Source organism: Manihot esculenta, chromosome 4, assembly GCF_001659605.2.
Source record: "Manihot esculenta cultivar AM560-2 chromosome 4, M.esculenta_v8, whole genome shotgun sequence".
NCBI lineage: Eukaryota > Viridiplantae > Streptophyta > Magnoliopsida > Malpighiales > Euphorbiaceae > Manihot > Manihot esculenta.
The window spans coordinates 33,604,360-33,622,606 of record NC_035164.2 but is presented as its reverse complement, the minus strand read 5'-3'; the positions used below and the strand labels follow the sequence as shown (position 1 = coordinate 33,622,606).

The 18,247-nt window shown below is 33.0% G+C and overlaps 3 protein-coding genes, 1 long non-coding RNA gene and 1 other non-coding gene across 7 annotated transcripts; 3 read left to right on the top strand and 2 right to left on the bottom strand.

The window, feature by feature from the left end:
- Nucleotides 1-1,414: 1,414 nt before the first annotated feature.
- On the top strand, nucleotides 1,415-5,991 carry LOC110612875 (putative leucine-rich repeat receptor-like protein kinase At2g19210). Its single transcript, XM_021753709.2, has 13 exons — nucleotides 1,415-1,808; nucleotides 2,159-2,705; nucleotides 2,858-3,330; nucleotides 3,407-3,542; nucleotides 3,655-3,726; nucleotides 3,822-3,893; nucleotides 3,969-4,049; nucleotides 4,149-4,300; nucleotides 4,416-4,645; nucleotides 4,736-4,862; nucleotides 4,984-5,046; nucleotides 5,128-5,317; nucleotides 5,406-5,991. The coding sequence occupies exons 1-13, from the start codon at nucleotides 1,622-1,624 to the stop codon at nucleotides 5,821-5,823; spliced, it is 2,748 nt and encodes a 915-aa protein (XP_021609401.1). The 5' UTR covers nucleotides 1,415-1,621; the 3' UTR covers nucleotides 5,824-5,991.
- LOC122723561 lies at nucleotides 2,955-4,149 on the bottom strand. Its single transcript, XR_006350548.1, has 3 exons — nucleotides 3,857-4,149; nucleotides 3,193-3,555; nucleotides 2,955-3,093 (listed from the first exon to the last, which is right to left on the bottom strand). It is a non-coding gene; the product is annotated as an uncharacterized LOC122723561 (long non-coding RNA).
- Nucleotides 5,992-6,085: 94 nt separating the features above from the next.
- TRNAS-UGA lies at nucleotides 6,086-6,167 on the top strand. The gene has a single exon. It is a non-coding gene; the product is annotated as a tRNA-Ser (tRNA).
- A 3,165-nt stretch (nucleotides 6,168-9,332) lies between these two features.
- Nucleotides 9,333-10,996, top strand: LOC110613082 (GDSL esterase/lipase APG). Its single transcript, XM_021754015.2, has 5 exons — nucleotides 9,333-9,660; nucleotides 9,759-9,889; nucleotides 9,983-10,216; nucleotides 10,310-10,565; nucleotides 10,654-10,996. The coding sequence occupies exons 1-5, from the start codon at nucleotides 9,348-9,350 to the stop codon at nucleotides 10,845-10,847; spliced, it is 1,128 nt and encodes a 375-aa protein (XP_021609707.1). The 5' UTR covers nucleotides 9,333-9,347; the 3' UTR covers nucleotides 10,848-10,996.
- Nucleotides 10,997-13,020: 2,024 nt separating this feature from the next.
- Nucleotides 13,021-18,015, bottom strand: LOC110613098 (polyadenylate-binding protein 4-like). 3 transcript variants are annotated; one of them, XM_021754036.2, is made up of 8 exons: nucleotides 17,533-18,009; nucleotides 16,000-16,309; nucleotides 15,033-15,298; nucleotides 14,646-14,939; nucleotides 14,274-14,554; nucleotides 14,126-14,188; nucleotides 13,648-13,866; nucleotides 13,021-13,490 (listed from the first exon to the last, which is right to left on the bottom strand). In XM_021754036.2, exons 1-8 carry the CDS (start codon nucleotides 17,741-17,743, stop codon nucleotides 13,341-13,343), a joined length of 1,794 nt encoding a protein of 597 aa, XP_021609728.1. In that variant the 5' UTR covers nucleotides 17,744-18,009; the 3' UTR covers nucleotides 13,021-13,340. The 3 variants fall into 3 exon arrangements, with proteins under 3 accessions (XP_021609728.1, XP_021609729.1, XP_043811826.1); XM_021754037.2 differs by having other exon boundaries at nucleotides 13,348-13,483; nucleotides 17,533-18,011; XM_043955891.1 differs by lacking the exon at nucleotides 13,021-13,490 and having other exon boundaries at nucleotides 13,676-13,866; nucleotides 14,109-14,188; nucleotides 17,533-18,015.
- Nucleotides 18,016-18,247: the final 232 nt, after the last annotated feature.

Here is an 18,247-nt window from a genome sequence, read left to right as displayed (position 1 = left end):
GGTCTTGCAACCTTAATGTCAAATAAAACTTTTAATGCATAAGGAGAGATGAGTGTAATACCTGAGAAAAAAAAAACGTCAATCATCTAACGTGGGCCGGTTTTTCGGAACATGGGTCGGTGCTGCTTTGAGCTATTAGCCGAATTTAATTTTTAATTTTTATAAATATTAAAATTTTAATTTTTAATTATTTTAATTTAATTTAATTTTAAATAAAATCAATCAAATACTCATTTTTTAAAGCTTTAACCGGATCTAATTTCGGGTCACATTGTTATTCGGATCTCTAGAATTTTGTTTGTTTGAATTTTGTTGGTTTGGATTTTGCTCATGTGGACTTTAGAGACTTATTAGTTTAGAACCCGTTTATTATTGGACTTGTAACTGTTCATTTCTCTATTTAGGCTTGTACTGCTCTTTTGAATTTAATGAAATTATTTATTTTTGACAAAAATAAAAAGAAAAAAACGTGGAAGCACTTTTATCTCCCAAGGTCACGTTGGACCAACCTAGTTCAACTTAATGAAAAAAAAATATTAAAAAAATTTATATGTATCTAAATATATAAGTTAATTTGTACATTTAAATAATTAAAAATTAAAATATTTAATATGTAAATTTTTATCATGTTTTTAAATATTTTTTAATGTTTAATAAAATTTAATATTTTAAAATAAATAAATTTAAAAAGTTAATAATTTTTTTAATATATATAAAAAATAAAATAAATAAAAATTATGGAATTGAGGAGGGAGTGTAGTTTATATTCTTACTTTTAATCTTAAATTAAATCGATTGAGTTACAATTTGATGGTTGTGTTTTCCATGACAAAGCTCAAAAATAAAAGTTTCCCTACTTTAATACGCAGCTTAATTTTTAGTAAAAAAAAAAAATTATTATATGCCCATAGATATATTAACCTATTCAATAACAAACTAATTTACTATTACTTTAATGAATTTTCTTATGATTTAAAATCATCAAAAAGTAATAATTTCTCCATTTCATAATTTTTATCTATATTTTTTATTATTTTATACTATTATAATATATAAATTAATTATTATAATTCTATTTAATTTTATTTTGAGCATTGACGTTAAGAATTATCAGAGAACCGAAAACAAAATTGAAGTAAAAAGAGTCGTTAGCTACATTAATGCTGTGATGCTCCACACTTTACATCATAAATTGATCTAAGGGCATCAAGATATTTTCCCAAATTCAAATTCAATTTTAAACGTAATTAAATTTTATATTCAATTAATTGGTTAAATAATAAGAAAAATTCTTAAAACTTTACGTTATTAATTAAAACTGCTCACATAGTCTAATGTCTCAGTAATTATGATTGATTTTCAAGTGGTATAAAATTCAATGCTTTGAACATTGCCTCTCTTGTAGCCATACGCAAGTTGTAGACTCAGTATGATAGGTCCAGGGAGGACTAGGTATTAAGTTGTACAACTACAAGTTGGTGTTGCTTTAATGGATGAGAACAACATACCTCCATTGCATTCTTTCTCTTACACTAACTGTTCTGCCTTCTTCCATATTAATTTTTCTTTGTAATAGCAAATCTATCTGCTTACTGAATTTGTTTCTTCCCTGAAGAAAGAAATGGTTGAGAAAGGCAGAGGCATATGGGCTTGGGGTTCCATTATCTGCCTCATCTTGCTGCAACTTTTAGCTAATTGCTTTCAGACAAAAGGATCAAATGTTTTTGCTTGGCGGTTTACTAGATATGGCAATTATGAGACTCACTACACTCAAAAGCGTTCTAGAAGGAAACTGGACGATGTAGCTGGTAAGGCCCTGTTCTCATTCAAATAGAGACAAAGCATTTGATTCTTTCACTTTGCTGCCCCTGTTTTTGTTCTGTTTCAGAGCTTTGTCTGAAAAACACTTAAAAACTAATACTGGTTTGATTCATTTTCTTTGTGATCTGACAAAAAAAAAAAGAGCAGGTTTTGTAGTCTTGATACATCTTCTTAAGATTGCTGCACTAATGTTTAGTTGTCAATTACACAAAACTCTGAAAGATTATAATTTAGCTCGTTGGTACTGCAGTCGTTAGTGATATTTGAGGTTTCAAAACCTTAGTCCTAGCCAAAATGAAAAAAAATCTAACTGTGCTTATTATGGGAATGATCACAGGTTCCATAAACATGGATTGTGGAATACCAGAAGATTTCAGCTACACCGATGCCAGTACTGGCATCCCATACATTTCGGATGGGGGATTCATCGACACAGGAGTGAATAAGAACATATCTGCCAACTTCAGTTCTGATAATCCTCCAACGTCTTTAATGACTGTCAGAAGTTTTCCTCAAGGAAACAGAAACTGCTATACCCTGAAACCACCAGAAGGCAAAGCTAGTATCTACTTGATCAGAGCCTCCTTCATGTATGGAAATTATGATAATCTGGGCAAGTTGCCAGAGTTCAGTTTATATCTTGGAGTTAATTTGTGGGATAAAGTGAAGTTTGACAATTCATCACATGTAGTAAACAAGGAGATCATTCATGTCCCTACAATGGATGACGTATATGTCTGTCTCCTGAACACTGGTTCAGGAACCCCTTTCATATCAGCTTTAGAGTTGAGGCATTTCCATAATTCCACCTACAAAGCAGAATCTGCATCACTAGTTCTATACCAACGCCTTGATTTCGGCTCCATCACCAATGAGATAGTAAGGTTAGTTCACCTATTCTTCACAATGTGCAGAATAAACTGCACTAACTGAATGCTCATTTTCACTGTCAAGTGCAGGTTGACCATACACGTTAAATGATTAACAACATTTAGTTATTCTAACATAACATATGATTCTTGGATGCCTGACTTAGGTACCATGATGATGTTTATGATCGCGTATGGTTTCCTTACAACTGTCCTCAATCTGCTGCAATACATACTCCCTCTGCAGTTGATTCACTGGTTAGCACTGACTTCAATCTACCATCAAAGGTGATGCAAACTGCTGTCCAGCCCATAAATGCAGATAAACCACTCAACTTTGGATTCGATATTGGCGATCCCAATGAAAAATTGTTCATTTACATGCACTTTGCTGAGATTGAAACTGTCCAAAAAAACCAATCTAGAGAATTTAACATTGAATTAAATGGCGTCCTGTTAGAAGAAGGAGTTGTTCTCAAGTACTTGCACTCTACAACTATACCTATTGAGTCGGTAAGAGGAGCCAAGCTTAGCTTCAGTCTCCACAAGTTGCCAAATTCTACCCTTCCTCCCATTTTGAATGCACTGGAAATATATTTAGTGAAAGATTTCTGGCAGCAACCAACCGACAAAGAAGACGGTATATTTCATCATATAATTTCAGATATCCTACATTTGTTTTGCTGAAGCTTGACTCACTTGTATTGATCATCTAGTTAATGCAATTGAAGACATCAAGTCAATCTATAACGTGAACAAAGTCTGGCGAGGAGATCCATGCATACCTCTTCCATCTTGGGATGGCTTGTATTGCAATGATAATGGTTATGATCCCCCAAGAATTATTTCCTTGTGAGTTCTTGGTCTGGGACAAAATATGAAATGAAGTAACAGAAAGGTTAACTACTCGTTTTTATGTCCATGAAAAAAAATAATCTACTTAACAATAATTAATTCTATTCAGGAATTTGTCATCCAGTGGATTAACAGGAGAGATTGATAGAACATTGTCCAATCTTAAATTACTGCAGCACCTGTAAGTGGAAAATTATTTTCAATGCTGAATAATGTGTATTCAACTTAACGTTAGTTATGTGAAAATATTCTTGCTTTCTGCATTTAATTTTTCAGGGATTTATCAGAGAACAGCTTAACAGGACGAGTACCTGAATTTCTGTCAGAACTGCCAAATTTGAGGACTTTGTATGTTATTCTTCCTTTGTCCTACAATTCTGCAACCATTAGAAGGGACATGATACCATTTAACTAAAACTGCAGGAATTTAGCAGGAAACAAACTTTCTGGTTCGGTTCCTTTTGCTCTCGTTGAAAGATCCAATAATGGGTTATTGTCATTGAGGTTCATGAATTAATTAACTCCTCTTTCTCCTTGGAATTTCTGTGCTTAAACTAAAGTTCCTTTTCTATTTCTTTGACTTAATCATTTCCCTAATGGTAGATTGGATGGGAATCCAGAGCTCTGTCTGTTGTCTCCATGTAAAGAAGAGAGGAAGCGTGCTTGGGTTCCAATAGTTGCAACCATTGTTCCATTGGTAGTCATCCTCATGGCAATGGCACTGGTGATCCTGTGTATTTACAAAAGAAAAAATGGTACCTGTATTTAGCTCAATGATTATTGAATTTGAAAAAATAAAAGAAAACATATTTCCATGGTAGCTTAACTATTAATAGCTATGCTAATAAAGAATTGCAATGTTTTATGAAGTTGCACGGAAGTTCATAGATCGCCACAAAGAAGAAGGGTCGTCATTGAAGTCAGACAACAGACAATTCACATATGCTGAGATTGTAAGAATTACCAACAACTTTAGCACTGTTATTGGGAAGGGGGGATTTGGAACAGTCTACCATGGCTACTTAAGTGATGATACCCAAGTTGCTGTCAAAATGCTTTCTCCAACATCAGATCATGGCTCAGCTCAATTTCGAACTGAGGTCTGATAATCATATCCCAACTCAATTTCAGGTGTTATTATGTGTGATTGCCATATAATATTGTTTCTGCTTGAATAAAATTTTTCACAGGCTCACCTCTTGATGAGAGTTCATCACAGGAACTTAGCTTCATTCATTGGTTATTGTAATGAAAGCAGAAACACAGGGATTGTCTATGAATACATGGCCTGTGGAAATTTAGAAAATTATCTATTGGGTACCATATCTCTTCAACCCATTTCCAAATTCCTGCATATTTACCCAAATCAGCCTTCGATCTCTAAGCAAATAAAAAGAAACAACAGAGTTTTTTATACTAATTCATATTATGCCTGCAGATAAAGCAGTGCAGGTCCTGAGTTGGAAAGAGAGGGTGCAGATTGCATTGGAGGCAGCACAAGGTCAAGAAACTAAAAAGAATCAAACTTCTCATAACCACATCTGTTCATGTTGGTTAATCTAATAACAAAACGATTGTGCAGGGCTAGAGTACTTGCACAATGGATGCAAGCCACCCATAGTTCACAGAGATGTGAAAAGCGCCAACATTTTGTTGAACGATAATTTACAGGCCAAGATAGCTGATTTTGGGTTCTCAAAAATTTTCCCATCTGACAGTAAGAGTCATTTGTCAACCGGAGTTGTTGGCACCGTTGGTTACCTTGATCCAGAGTAAGTCTCAAGTCTGCATATGCCTATAACTTCAATTCTTACCGAAGGTGAAGGAATTGATTCTACTTTCTTTTGCTGGTTTCTGTAGATATTACTCATCCGGCAGGCTAACTGAGAGAAGCGATGTTTACAGCTTTGGAATAGTTCTTCTAGAGCTGATCACAGGCCAATCTGCAGTAATCAAAAACCATGATCAGAACATTCATATTGTTAATTGGGTAAGCCCATATATCGAAAGAGGGGATATAAGAAATGTGGTTGATCCAAGACTAGATGGAAATTTTGATACCAATTCTGTATGGAAATTCGTGGAGATAGCAATGTCATGTGTGCCATCAATTTCCATTCAAAGGCCAACTATGAACCATGTAGTTGCAGAATTGAAGGAGTGTTTGGTAACAGAAATTGGTCGAGAACAGAGTTGCAAAGTGGAAGGGCAAATAAGAAATTCGTTTGAAATGGTAACTGTGGATCTTGAAACGGAAATGGGTCCTGAAGCAAGGTAGAAGCGAAGCAGGGTTTCCACAAGTGTGTAATTTAAGTCATATCTCTAGTTTTATACATACATGAATTTCTGATTATTAATAGTGGTAAGACAAACAAGAAGATGATGGGTAGTGCTCAATGATGTAAAATTCTTATCAGTACTATGGTCTTATAAATAATTTATTTAAACAGAAGAAACCAAAAGATGCAATTTGAAATTGCAATATAACTATGCTTTTTCAGCGTTTAATTGTAACCAAAATATGGTGAAACAACAAAAGCGTCGATATGTCCGAGTGGTTAAGGAGACAGACTTGAAATCTGTTGGGCTTCGCCCGCGCAGGTTCGAACCCTGCTGTCGACGTTTTCTCTCATTTTCAATATCCGACTTTCCCTTTTGCACAATCTCAGAAAGCAACAGCTGATCTTGTCCACTACATATTGTTTACATAAATAATTTTAGGCTGAACCACTTTACAGCTCTGCATAATATATGCTTCTTATATTATTCATTTTTTCATAAAAAAATCATTATAAAATTATTATTTTGTATTTTTATTATGTGATTTAGATGTGAAAATTAGGAGTAAAAAATAATCAAGAACAATCAGATGCAATACAATACTCTGGGTTTCAATATTTTTTTATTATTTAAAAGAAAAAAATTTTTTTAGAAATATTTAAAAGTTTTCAGAAGAAAATTTTTCGACCCATCAAATATTGGATGTTTTAGAAAGTTAAAAACTTCTATGGATTTTTTAAACACATATTCGAAATTTAAAAATTTTATAAATTTTTTATTACCTCAAAAAACTTTGTCTAAAAAAAAGGGTGAGTGTAGTTGAGTGAGGCAGCCACAAGCAACTACTAATTAAAATCAATTGAAAATGGCAGCATTCTCAATCTCTGATACTCCTAAAGGGCTCTCTCTTAATTACCCCACACAATGTAAAGATGTAATAAGTTGCTTTCATGGATAGCCCTCCTTAACTGAAAATTCAGGCTTTTAATTATATGACTTTTTCAGCAACATTTAATTCAATTGTTGTCTTAATCATTGACTCACTCTTTAATTAAATTTAAATTTAAATAACTTTTATTAAATCAAATTTAAATTCAATCTCTAATACTTCTAATTAACTTTTTTACATATCAAATTTAAATAATTCTAATACAATAATATTTTGAATTGTATTAAATCATTATATTAAAGAAACGTCAGCCACAAAACCAGTAATTTAATAAAGGTGGGTTTATCATAAAAACAAAAATGAAGACTTTGACAGGAAAATGCATTACACCAAAACAGCTCCAGCCGCCATGATAATGAGAGGCTGTAATGAGATGTGTTGAAATGAACAGTCGCATCTTGGGTACGACGAGTGCAATATTGAAATGGAAGGTGCATTGCATCGATCAAACCTCTAGCTCGAGACGCACTTAAAAGGACATAGTTTAATGGTCTGTTCTTTCGGTCTAATCTTAGTGGTCCGCTCTTTAGTGGTTTTCTTTTTAAAAAATTTAATTTTGATGGTCTTTCTTTTAAAATATATGACTTTACTAGTCTGCTCTTTTAGAAGGTCTGACTTTAGTGGTTTACTCTTTTAAAAAGTCTGATCTTATTGGTATGCTCTTTTGAAAGATTGGATCTCAATAGTCTTCCTTTTGAAAGATCTAAATTTGGTGATCTTCCTTTTAAAAGGGTTTGACCTTACTGGTTTTCCTTTTAAAATGTCCGCCTTAGTGGTCTATTTTTTCGATCTTATCTTTCTGACTTAATTTTAGTGATTTGCCCTTTCGGCCCGACTTTAGTGATCTACCTTTTAGATCTTGTCCTTCCGACCTGATCTAAGTAGTCTACCCTTTTGGGTCCTGCCTTTCTAACCTAACCTTAATGGTCTACCATTTTGGATCTTGCCCTTCTGACTTGACTTTAGTAATCTGCCCTTCCAGGTCTTGCCCTTCTGACCTGATTTTGGTGGTCTGCCTTTCAGCATGACATTAGTAGTCTGCCCTTTCAAGTTTTATTTTAGTGAGACATTAGTGAGACATTTCTCTTTGAAATCTTCCTTTTAAAAGGTTTTTAGAAGGTTTCATTTTAGTGTTCTTTCTTTAGAATGTCTCATCTTAGTATTCTTCCTTTAAAGACATTGGTGGTTTGCTCTTTTAGAAGGTCGAAACTTAGTGGTCCGCTCTTTTGAAATGTTGGATCTGGTGGTCTTCCTTTTGAAAGGTCTGACCTCAGTGATCTTCCTTTTGAAAGGGTTATAATCTTATTGGTTTTCCTTTTGAAAAGTCTAACTTTGTGGTCTATCCTTCCGATATGATTTTAGTGGTCTGCCCTTCCGGTTTTACCCTTCTGATCTAACTTTAGTGGTTTGCCCTTCCGACCTAACCTTAGTAGAATTGCCCTTTCGGATCTTATTATTCCAACCTTACCTTAGTGGTATACTCTTTCAGCCTAACTTTAATTGTCTGCCCTTTTGGATCTTACCTTAATGAAACCTTCCTTTTTAAGTCTTTTATTTTGAGAGAAATAATAGCACAATACGACATCGTAATATTTAAGAAGGAGACCATGTTATTTTGTGAGGGTGGGAGTATGTTGATAAGCACCGTGACATGCAAATAGGAATTCAATGATTGCAAAAATTGAAAAGACAAGGAAACCTACAAGTGGAGCAGTAAAATAAAATCGTTTAGAATAATATAGATGCAATTTCACAAACTATAAAAAAAAATAATAATATTGTTAATAATATTGAAAAGATTAAAAAGTCAGGAAGAGAGAGTATATTTTGAAGAGAAAGATAAAGAAAAAAAATGAACATTCACAAAAATAAAATTGAGACTATTTATATATTGTTAATGGCAATTGAGTTTTATTATATATATATAAAAGACATGACATTATAAATAAAAAATATTATAAATAATAATTAAATTAATTATAATATTATATATATATATGAGAAGTGAAAAAGCAACGAAATATTCATAGAAAAGGCGTGTGGTATGCAACCCGAACGTGAGTAGCTAGTTGGCTAAAAATGGAAGGACCCAATTAAGAGGTGCACATGCACCTCCCGCACCTTCCACCTATTCTGCACACCTTCCTCCAACTATACCTTCACCTTTTTATCTCTTCATTCTTATCTATCACACTTTTTTATTTCCCTACTTTTACTCTTTAAATTATATATTTATCTCTCTTCAATCATTTCTTTATAATTACTTTTTTCTCACATATAATTTTCAAGTTAAATCACTAGTCCTTGAAATAATGGCATTTACTTGCATCTAACACATGTCTTGAGTCTATGTAATACAGATGGAAAGGAAACAAAATTTTGGGAGAAAAAGGGAAGATCTTAAGATAGAAACAAAGGAAACATCTTAGCATAAGTTGGAAGCGGCATGATGTATGCTATGAATGCTAACATCTCCACTTTAACAACTCACATTTATGAGCCATTCTCAACTTCCATCCTCCTTCATCAAACACCTACTCTAGCCTTGTGACTTTTTTCAAGTTCCTCTATAAATGGCCAAGTCAGGAATCAAAACCCTCTCACCCACAAACCACTTCAGCTACAGCAAAATGGACATCTTCTCTAGAGGAGCAGCCATGTTTTTTGGGCTTCTAAGCTTGGGATTTGCATTTCTGAATGGTGGATTTGCACAAGATACTCTTGTTCCTGCCATCATTACATTTGGAGACTCAGCTGTGGATGTCGGGAACAATGACTATCTTCCTACAATTTTCAAGGCCGATTATCCTCCTTATGGGAGGGACTTTATCAATCATAAGCCCACAGGGAGGTTCTGCAATGGCAAGTTAGCCACCGACATAACAGGTAACTACAGATCAATCATCAAGGATTAGTCCTATATTATGATTCTGCTTGTAAAATTTAATTCTGAATCAAATGCATTAATGATTTCTTTGTTGCAGCTGAAACTCTTGGGTTCAAGACTTATCCACCTGCATATCTTAGCCCCGATGCATCAGGAAAAAACCTTCTAATAGGGGCTAACTTCGCATCAGCTGCATCTGGTTACGATGAAAAAGCTGCCAGATTAAATGTAAAGTATTCTTTTATATATATATATATATATAATATTATATTGGCAAATAATTGAACTTTTCAATGACATTTAAAAACAATGGTTTTGCAGCATGCAATTCCATTGAGTCAACAGTTTCAGTACTTCATGGAATACAAGAGCAAGCTAGCGAAGGTGGCTGGAAGTAACAAATCAGAATCAATCATCAAGGATGCTCTCTACTTATTAAGTGCAGGAAGCAGTGACTTCCTCCAAAACTATTATGTCAATCCTTTGCTAAACAAAGTCTATACTCCTGAGCAGTATGGCTCATCACTAGTCACTGTATTTACAAGCTTTGTTAAGGTATCTGCTGATTACCACCATAATTTCCAAAATTTTCTGCTACAAGCAAAGTGAAATTTAGTAATGAGAAGTGCTCTGTGTTTGGGAAAAAAGAACTTGTATGGTTCAGGTGCTAGGAGAATTGGTGTGACTTCACTCCCACCATTGGGTTGTCTTCCTGCGGCTCGCACTTTATTTGGATTTCATCAGAGCGGGTGTGTGTCGAGGATCAACACTGATGCCCAGCAATTTAACAGGAAGATAAATTCAGCTGCTAAAACTCTCAAAAAGCAACTTCCTGGTCTAAAAATGGTCGTCTTCGACATATTCAAGCCGCTCTATGACCTTGTTAAATCTCCTTCAGCTAATGGTAACAAATTTTAGGCAACTTGCGTTTTGGGTATTAAGGGTTGGATTAGGGTAACAATCTTCTAATTCTTCTTTATAATGTATGGTAGGTTTCGTGGAAGCAAGAAGAGGTTGCTGTGGGACAGGGACTGTAGAGACGACGATATTGCTGTGCAATCCAAAGTCTCTAGGCACTTGCCCCAATGCTACTCAATATGTGTTCTGGGACAGTGTCCATCCATCTCAGGCAGCTAATCAGGTTCTTGCGGATGCACTCATTGTTCAGGGTGCATCTCTCCTTTAACGCCTGATATACAAAACTTCCTGTAGCCTGCTATTGCATTTCTACTATTGTCTTAATCAAAAGATGTTGCAAAAGTCTTTGTCCTGAATTCCATGTAGATTACGAAACTTATTTCCTATTATGAGAAGTTCAACCGTAAATTTCTGTCCTCTTGATTATATTCTTGGATAACAAAGATTATCATTCATTTTGTCTATTCATTGGAAACAAAATCAATTTGCAATATAACTGCCATAATTTTATTTGCAACTAGACGTTTGTGCATATTAAAATATTTTATATTATTATTATATAAAATAATATAAATTTATTTTATAAAATTTTTTTATATGAATTCACCTGTTTATCTGACGAGTAAAATATTTTATCTTTTATATCTAGAATTAGAATTTAAAATTATTGATTGATAAATAATAAATCATAATATTTACTTTATTTCATGGGATTCAAAATAAGAATAAAAAATTAAGTATGTAATTCATTGCTATAAAATAAAACAATTAATATATTTGTAGAAGAAAATTAAAAATTCAACTAATATGTATGACTTTTAATTTTAAAATAAAAAATTTAAAGATATTAAATATTAATCAAATATAAAATTATACATCAATAAATTTAATAATATTAAAGAAAATTAAAAATTTTAGTACTTACTATTATATATTATTATTATAATAACAAATTTAATTAAAGAATTATATTTTTTAAAAAATAAAGTTAATATAATGGTGGCTGTAGTGAGTGGAGGAGGAGAATTAATAGAATAAAAAAAACTTAATATTTGACTCTCATTCAATTTCTACGAGAGTTAAGTTAACCGGTAAAAATTATACAATTATACATCCCAAAAATTTTAAAACACAAGCCAATTGAAAAGAAAGGAGATAGGATTAAATTAGCTGGTAAGAATTATGCAATTATATATTCTAAAAATTTTAAAATACGAGCTAATTAAAAAGAAAGGAGATTATGACAATGGATTTTATATAAAATGGACATATAAATATTATATTTTTATAAAAATTGAGAAGATTAAAATTATCACAATCATTAATATACTAAATTATAGTAATTTAAGTTTAATAATTTGATTGTTCAAAATTTATAACATATATTATAAATATTATTTTATTATTTTATTATATTTTAATTATTGTTTATTTATTTTTTATATAAATTATTTTAATTGAATAAAAATTTAATTTAATAATATTTTATGCAATTAGTTGTATTAATTCTTTAATCGTTTTATATTTTATCATAATTAATATTTTTTATAATAATTTTAATTAATTATATATATTTATTTTGTATAATTATTTATATTGGAGGAATAAAAATATACAACATTTGTTAATTAAATTATATTAAATATGATTTTAAAAAATTATTAAATTAATAAATTAATACTATTGTAAGATAATATTCACGGCCTCAATGTTTTAGTAAGTGCATATTTGAGTAAATTTAAAATGTATCTACTTCTTCGATCCTCAAATTCTCATTTAAAAAAAAAAACCATTGTAAGATAGTAATTTTTTTTTTACATAATATTTTGTTATGAATTTTTATATATATATATTTTGATGGTAATTTATTTTTATTATCTAAATATATTTTTATATGGTAGTTATTTAATTTTTATGAATATATTTTTAATGTTATATTTATTTTTAAAATAAAAATATAATAAATTTTTAATAATAAAATATTTATTACAATATCAATAATATAAAATAATAAGAAATGAAAAAGATTAATAACGATCAATAATATAATAAGTTGTAATATTTTTTAATAAAAAGATAAGAAATCAAAAATAATATATTAATTATTATGTTATATAGAAAAAAAATAAAAGTATATAAAAAATTATAAATTTACGCCATGTAACATAATTATTAAGGGTTAATTGTGCACTTATAATCCCTCACATAAAATATGAAAAACATGTATCAATTAATTAATAATGTTGATTATAATTTTCTTTTTCAGTTTATTTATTACTAAAAATAAAAATAAAATAAAATATATATGTTAAAATTTTTATTTTATTGTGCCAAATATTCTCTTAAAAATGGCAATTAACACAACTATATAAATCTAAACCTACCACTTATTAATCTCTCTATAATCTATTTTAGAATTTAGCTTTTATACACACACGAAATTCAGCTCCAAGAAAACAGGCACACTTCAAATTTTCTCAAGTGTTATTTTTCCGCACCGCAGCCAAACATAAGTTAGAAGTGGGACGAAAAAAAGATATGGTCATAAAAACATAAAATCCCATATTCTATATGACAAAACTGATGTTGGTCTTTCCTAGTAAAGATTTACAAAGTACGCAGAGAACATTTCTTTAGAGACAAAAAAAAAAAGGAAATTAGTAAACATATTGAAATTGTAGGTTATTACAAAAGGCACCAACACCTAACAAACACTCTGAAGTAGTGTTGAGAATGTTAAAAACTGGCAATGTCACCAACTCTAGAACCTCAGACAGCAAGCAGACTTGGGAGACTTGGGGCACATTCCACCAATATCTCCACTCTTCAAAGTATTAGCCTCCTTCAGCACTTGAGCTGCCCTGCCAACTTGAAAAGCATTCACCATCATTTCATTCATCTTCCCTGCACACTTAGGTTGCATACACGAGGAGAGAGTCAATTATGGAAGGTAATATATCATATGCACATGCACACACATATACACAGAGGACACAGTTAGATAGGTAGAAGTTTCCTCATAGATTGAACCTATGTTTCCAGAAAAGAGAACTTCTAGTACCACAAACCTCAATATTCTCAACCAAGGGTTGCTGATAATTGTCTTTCTTGGACTTATCATTAGATTCCGCTGCAGCAAAACCGGTGGTAGCTTGTGATCCTCTGGAAGTACTTCCTGCAGCTCCACCTTTTTTGTTCCACCTTTTTGTGGGGCCATAACTTTGAATCCCAGCATACCCATAGTTCAGATCTCGATCACGAAGATTTGAGATAGCATGTCTTCCAGACTACAAAGAAAAAAGTTAACAGAAATCAGGGAAGCAATGAGTAAATGAAACTAAACAGCGTAATGCAAAATCACGAAAGAAGCAACATTAGGAAATGAATTGCAGATGAATTGAGATTTATATTTTTTAAACCCCACTATGAATTAATAATCACAATTGTTTGCACTATGATGAGTCTTCTTCTCAAAAGTTAAAATAAAACAAGACAGAGAAATTGAATGCACAGTAATGGAGGCGATCACCTTTTTCTTAGACTTACATGTGGTTGGCAGACCTGGGTTGAGAGGTTCTGAGTGCTTTGGTGCATTTGTCCCAATCGAAACTGTAATTTTACAAGTACATAAGAATAACTGAAAGAAACAGATGTCTACTCATAAAAAGTTAGTTACATAAAAGAGAATCCTTACATAAAACTGTTGCTGGTAATTCTCTGCTCCCAAAGGATACTGGACTCCCATATTTGCACCAAAATTTTGGTATGAGAAAGGATGCTGAAGGAAAGGGATTGCTGGATGTACAGTAGAGAAATTGTAATAAAGAGAGCCAATTGGAGGTGCAATAACATTGCTGCTAGAAGGATATAAAGACTGAGGTTGGCATGTGGCAATATACTTCTCCAGTTCCAGGCGTCGATCTTTTCTACATTGAGCTATTGCCACGTAGAGGGGCTTCCCCTCAAACATGATTCCTAAGACAATTGCAACATTAGGTAACAAGGAAACTTATTGTTAACAGATAATAGAAGCAATATGAAAAGAATGGACCACTTAGTAGCTTACCATTGAAAGTGTGCAGAGCTTTCTTTGCTTCTTCAGGACTTGAGAAACACACAAATCCAAATCTTCTACTCACCCCATTATCATACCTCATCACCTTTGCTGAAACTATCCTTCCACAAGTACTGAACATGTTTCGTAATTTGTTGTCATCAATGCGAAAATCAAGATTCTTCACATACACATTTGACTTCAACTTCTCACTATGGTTGTCAAAAGTATCCTTGTGTGCATGTTGTAATATCTTTATTCTCTCAGCTTTCTTTTGGGCTCTTCCCACAAATAAAGTCCTAGAACCTGATTCATAAATCATATTATTTTTTTATTGACTTGCATAATTTTGCAATGGATGGGCTAGCAAAACAGGTAGGAATTAGTTCCAAACTTTACCTAGTAAAGAACCATTTAAAGCATCAACAGCTTTCTTAGCACCTTGTGGTGAATGGAAATTGACAAATCCAAAACCTCTTGAAGTCCCATCATGATCCTTCATGATGACAACATTACAAACCTTGCCGAATTCAGAAAACATGTTATGAAGGGTATCCTCCGTCACATTATCAGACAGATTTTTAACATAAAGATTTGTAAAGTTTGATTCTTCATAGAGCGTGGTTGCTGCCCTCTCACTTCTCTTGATAAATTTGGATACATACCTGAGAAGAACATGCAATATATGATCGACAAAAGCTAAATAAACCATCTGTTAAAGATCAATAGTTATAAAAAGATAAAGATAGCCATTAAAAATCAATGATGCGGAAGAGACAATCTGCTATACCACAATGGCAGTATAATTTGGCATCAGTACATGTACAATTGGAAAAGAAAATGCCAGCAACGTAAACATACAAGCAATAAGAAGTCTTCTTAGATCCATTGCACAGAACAAAAACAATCACGAAGTAATTACTGTAAGTCATCACGTTTAAGTGACATTGAATTGCAATTAATTAGTGAATAAAGAAATAATTAATTAGGGGATAGGGAAAAAATAACTTTTAGCCATATATTCATCTTACAACAATAAAAAATTCCAGTAACCATGCCAAACAGAGGTTTTGCCATATTTGACGGCAAATTTAATTTTGTAGAAATTTCAGCAACTTTAAAGATCATCACTTCTATGTATTGGATTCCCACCAAGAAAGGAAAAGATCAAGCACCATGTAGTTCTGAAAAGCAGAAGAAACATTATGCACTTCTAATAAGTTGCCTGTATCTTATTTTGTTTCTGTCAGTGAACAAGAGGCCACTGATGTAAACCCAGTCATTCAAGCAAAGTCAGGCTGTGAAAATTTGCAATCCATTTGAGAACTTGAAAAATGATTATTGACACCAAGTAAAGGGGACTCACAGTTTCTTTCCTTCAAGCATAGTATCATGAAGAGCAGTTCGAGCAGCCAAGGCAGAATTCTCTGAATCAAACTGGACAAACCCAAAACCCTTGCTCTTGCCATATTCTTCAACCACCTTGCAAGAAAGTATAGTCCCAAACTTGCAGAACATGCTCTCCAAACGAGCACTATCAATAGAAAAGTCTAGATTCTTCACAAAAAGATTGCCAGTGCCACTCTTTCTTGCGTAAGGGTCCCTCTGACACCACATTAACCTCATGGGTTTTCCCTTCAAGTACATATGATTTAATTTACGCAGAGCTTCAGATGCTGGTGGATATGGAACAAGAAGCAAAGTGCCATCAGAACCAATTCTCAATCAAAATATACATTTAAACTTGGTTATTGAACATAATAAAGTAATCACACAAAACAGAAAAGGCAGACATGAATAAGGAGGAGAAACACAACCCATCGTGAACAAGAAGACAACCTATAGTGTGCAACACTATACCAATATGGGAGCCAACGCAACCGATATCATACTCTTGTCAAATGTACGAACCAGGATCTCTAAAGTAGAGGTGAATACACGCAGAATGGTGAAATTTTAAGCAAGATAAATTCAAATGTGCTTAGAGGTTGATTTTGGGAGCTAAAAGCAATTTCAGCAGAATAAAAAGTGTTAAACTGGAAATTTAAATTACATTCATATGCAAAACCCTGCAGAGAGAGACATAGAGAGAGAAAAGATAGTGCCAAAGGGAGAACAGAGACATAATAAATTACCCAAAGTTCAACTATAAAAGCAAAAGATGACAGCGTACAGAGAGAGGGAAAAAGAAACAGTCGAGAAAGAAATTTCAAACCAAGAATAAACATATAATTTCACGGACACATCGAGTAAGAGAAGAGAACAATACAAAAGCCCGCTTTCAACAAAAGACACTATCAATGGATGTAATCAAACAGTTGCACTGTAAAATTTTTCCATATAGAGTGAAGTTTCAAGGTAAAATAGAGACTGAAAAGAAGATCAAAAGTATCCAAACCCCACAACCGGGAGGGGAAAAATGAAAAAGGGAAAAAAGAAAACCACGAATCAAAGAAACAAGCACACATTGAAAAATTCTGGGAAACAGTTCTGAACATGCACAAGAAAAAACCCAAAATTACATGCAATAAAATACATGTGTACATAAAGATATACAGAAATAGAGAGAATTTCCCAATAGAAATAGATTGTAGGGGAGTAAGAGATAGACAAAGCTGCAACAGTAAACAAAAGAACTGAAGATACACACAATAAAAGATGAAAGAAAAGCCATGAGAAAAGGTTGTTTACAAAAGAAACAAAGAAAACGTTAAATTAAACCAAAATTCTCGTTAGTAAAGAACCAAACCCCAATCCCATAAAATCACAGATTTTCATCCACATAAATGTGTATGTATATATATATATAAAGAGAGTTTAAAGGTTTGTAGATAAAGAAACAGAGAATCGATCAAGCGTCCGAGAAACAGAGAATGTATCAACAGATAAAGGATTATACCTTGGTTGTGAGAGTAAAAGTTGACGTAGCCGTAACAAAGAGACTTTCCGGTGTAAGCGCAGCGACAGAGGCGAAGGGTGTAAATGGGACACACGGAGCAAAAAGCAGTTCTCAGGTCCATTTCTGTGACTTCTGGGTCCAAATCACCCACGTACAGCGACAAACTGTATTGCAGGTCCACCGGTGGCTTCAGTAACGGTGTCGCCGCCATTGATTTTCTTGGTCTCAAAGCACAAAAACAGAGAGAGGAGGCAGGAGAGGGAAGTGCTTTTGCCTTCTGAAGAGACAGAGAGAGCTTCCAAAAAAACGAAAGAGAGAGAGATAGAGAGAGAGAGAGGAGGGAAATTTTGTTTGTTATAACGGTGAGCTCTCTGTGTGCACATGTGTTTTTTTTTTTTGCAGGTGTGAGCGGCTACTCGCTTAAAGTAGCAGAAACTCAGATACTCGCTTTCAGATGATGCAAAGTGTTCCCAGTTGGCCCCACAAGTTACCGAACGATGTAGTTTTCTTATAGTAAGAGCACAGCATGGTTTTAAGCTTTTAGCGCCCAGTTTGCTATTGGGATCCATGGAGGAAAAAGGAACTTGTAAAGCGAGTAAGGAGACTAGAAGAGTTTTCTGAAACGACCTGACGTTTGGACGAGAGACCATTAATCTCGATGTGCTACCGTCTCACCACCGTCGGATTTCATCAAGTAGCTTACATCATAAAAGTG

Excerpts from the sequence above, each read along its gene's own strand:
- LOC110613098 (XM_021754036.2), bottom strand. The coding sequence starts at position 17,743 with ATGGCGGCGACACCGTTACTGAAGCCACCGGTGGACCTGCAATACAGT. Across the intron at positions 14,940-15,032 it reads TTTAAATGGTTCTTTACTAG|GTTCTAGGACTTTATTTGTG; the intron begins GTAAAGTTTGGA and ends TTTATGAATCAG. Across the intron at positions 14,189-14,273 it reads ATTACCAGCAACAGTTTTAT|TTTCGATTGGGACAAATGCA; the intron begins GTAAGGATTCTC and ends GTAAAATTACAG.
- LOC110612875 (XM_021753709.2), top strand. The coding sequence starts at position 1,622 with ATGGTTGAGAAAGGCAGAGGCATATGGGCTTGGGGTTCCATTATCTGC. Across the intron at positions 4,646-4,735 it reads CAGCTCAATTTCGAACTGAG|GCTCACCTCTTGATGAGAGT; the intron begins GTCTGATAATCA and ends AATTTTTCACAG. Across the intron at positions 5,318-5,405 it reads GTTGGTTACCTTGATCCAGA|ATATTACTCATCCGGCAGGC; the intron begins GTAAGTCTCAAG and ends TGGTTTCTGTAG.
- LOC110613082 (XM_021754015.2), top strand. The coding sequence starts at position 9,348 with ATGGCCAAGTCAGGAATCAAAACCCTCTCACCCACAAACCACTTCAGC. Across the intron at positions 9,890-9,982 it reads AAAAAGCTGCCAGATTAAAT|CATGCAATTCCATTGAGTCA; the intron begins GTAAAGTATTCT and ends ATGGTTTTGCAG. Across the intron at positions 10,217-10,309 it reads TATTTACAAGCTTTGTTAAG|AACTTGTATGGTTCAGGTGC; the intron begins GTATCTGCTGAT and ends TTGGGAAAAAAG.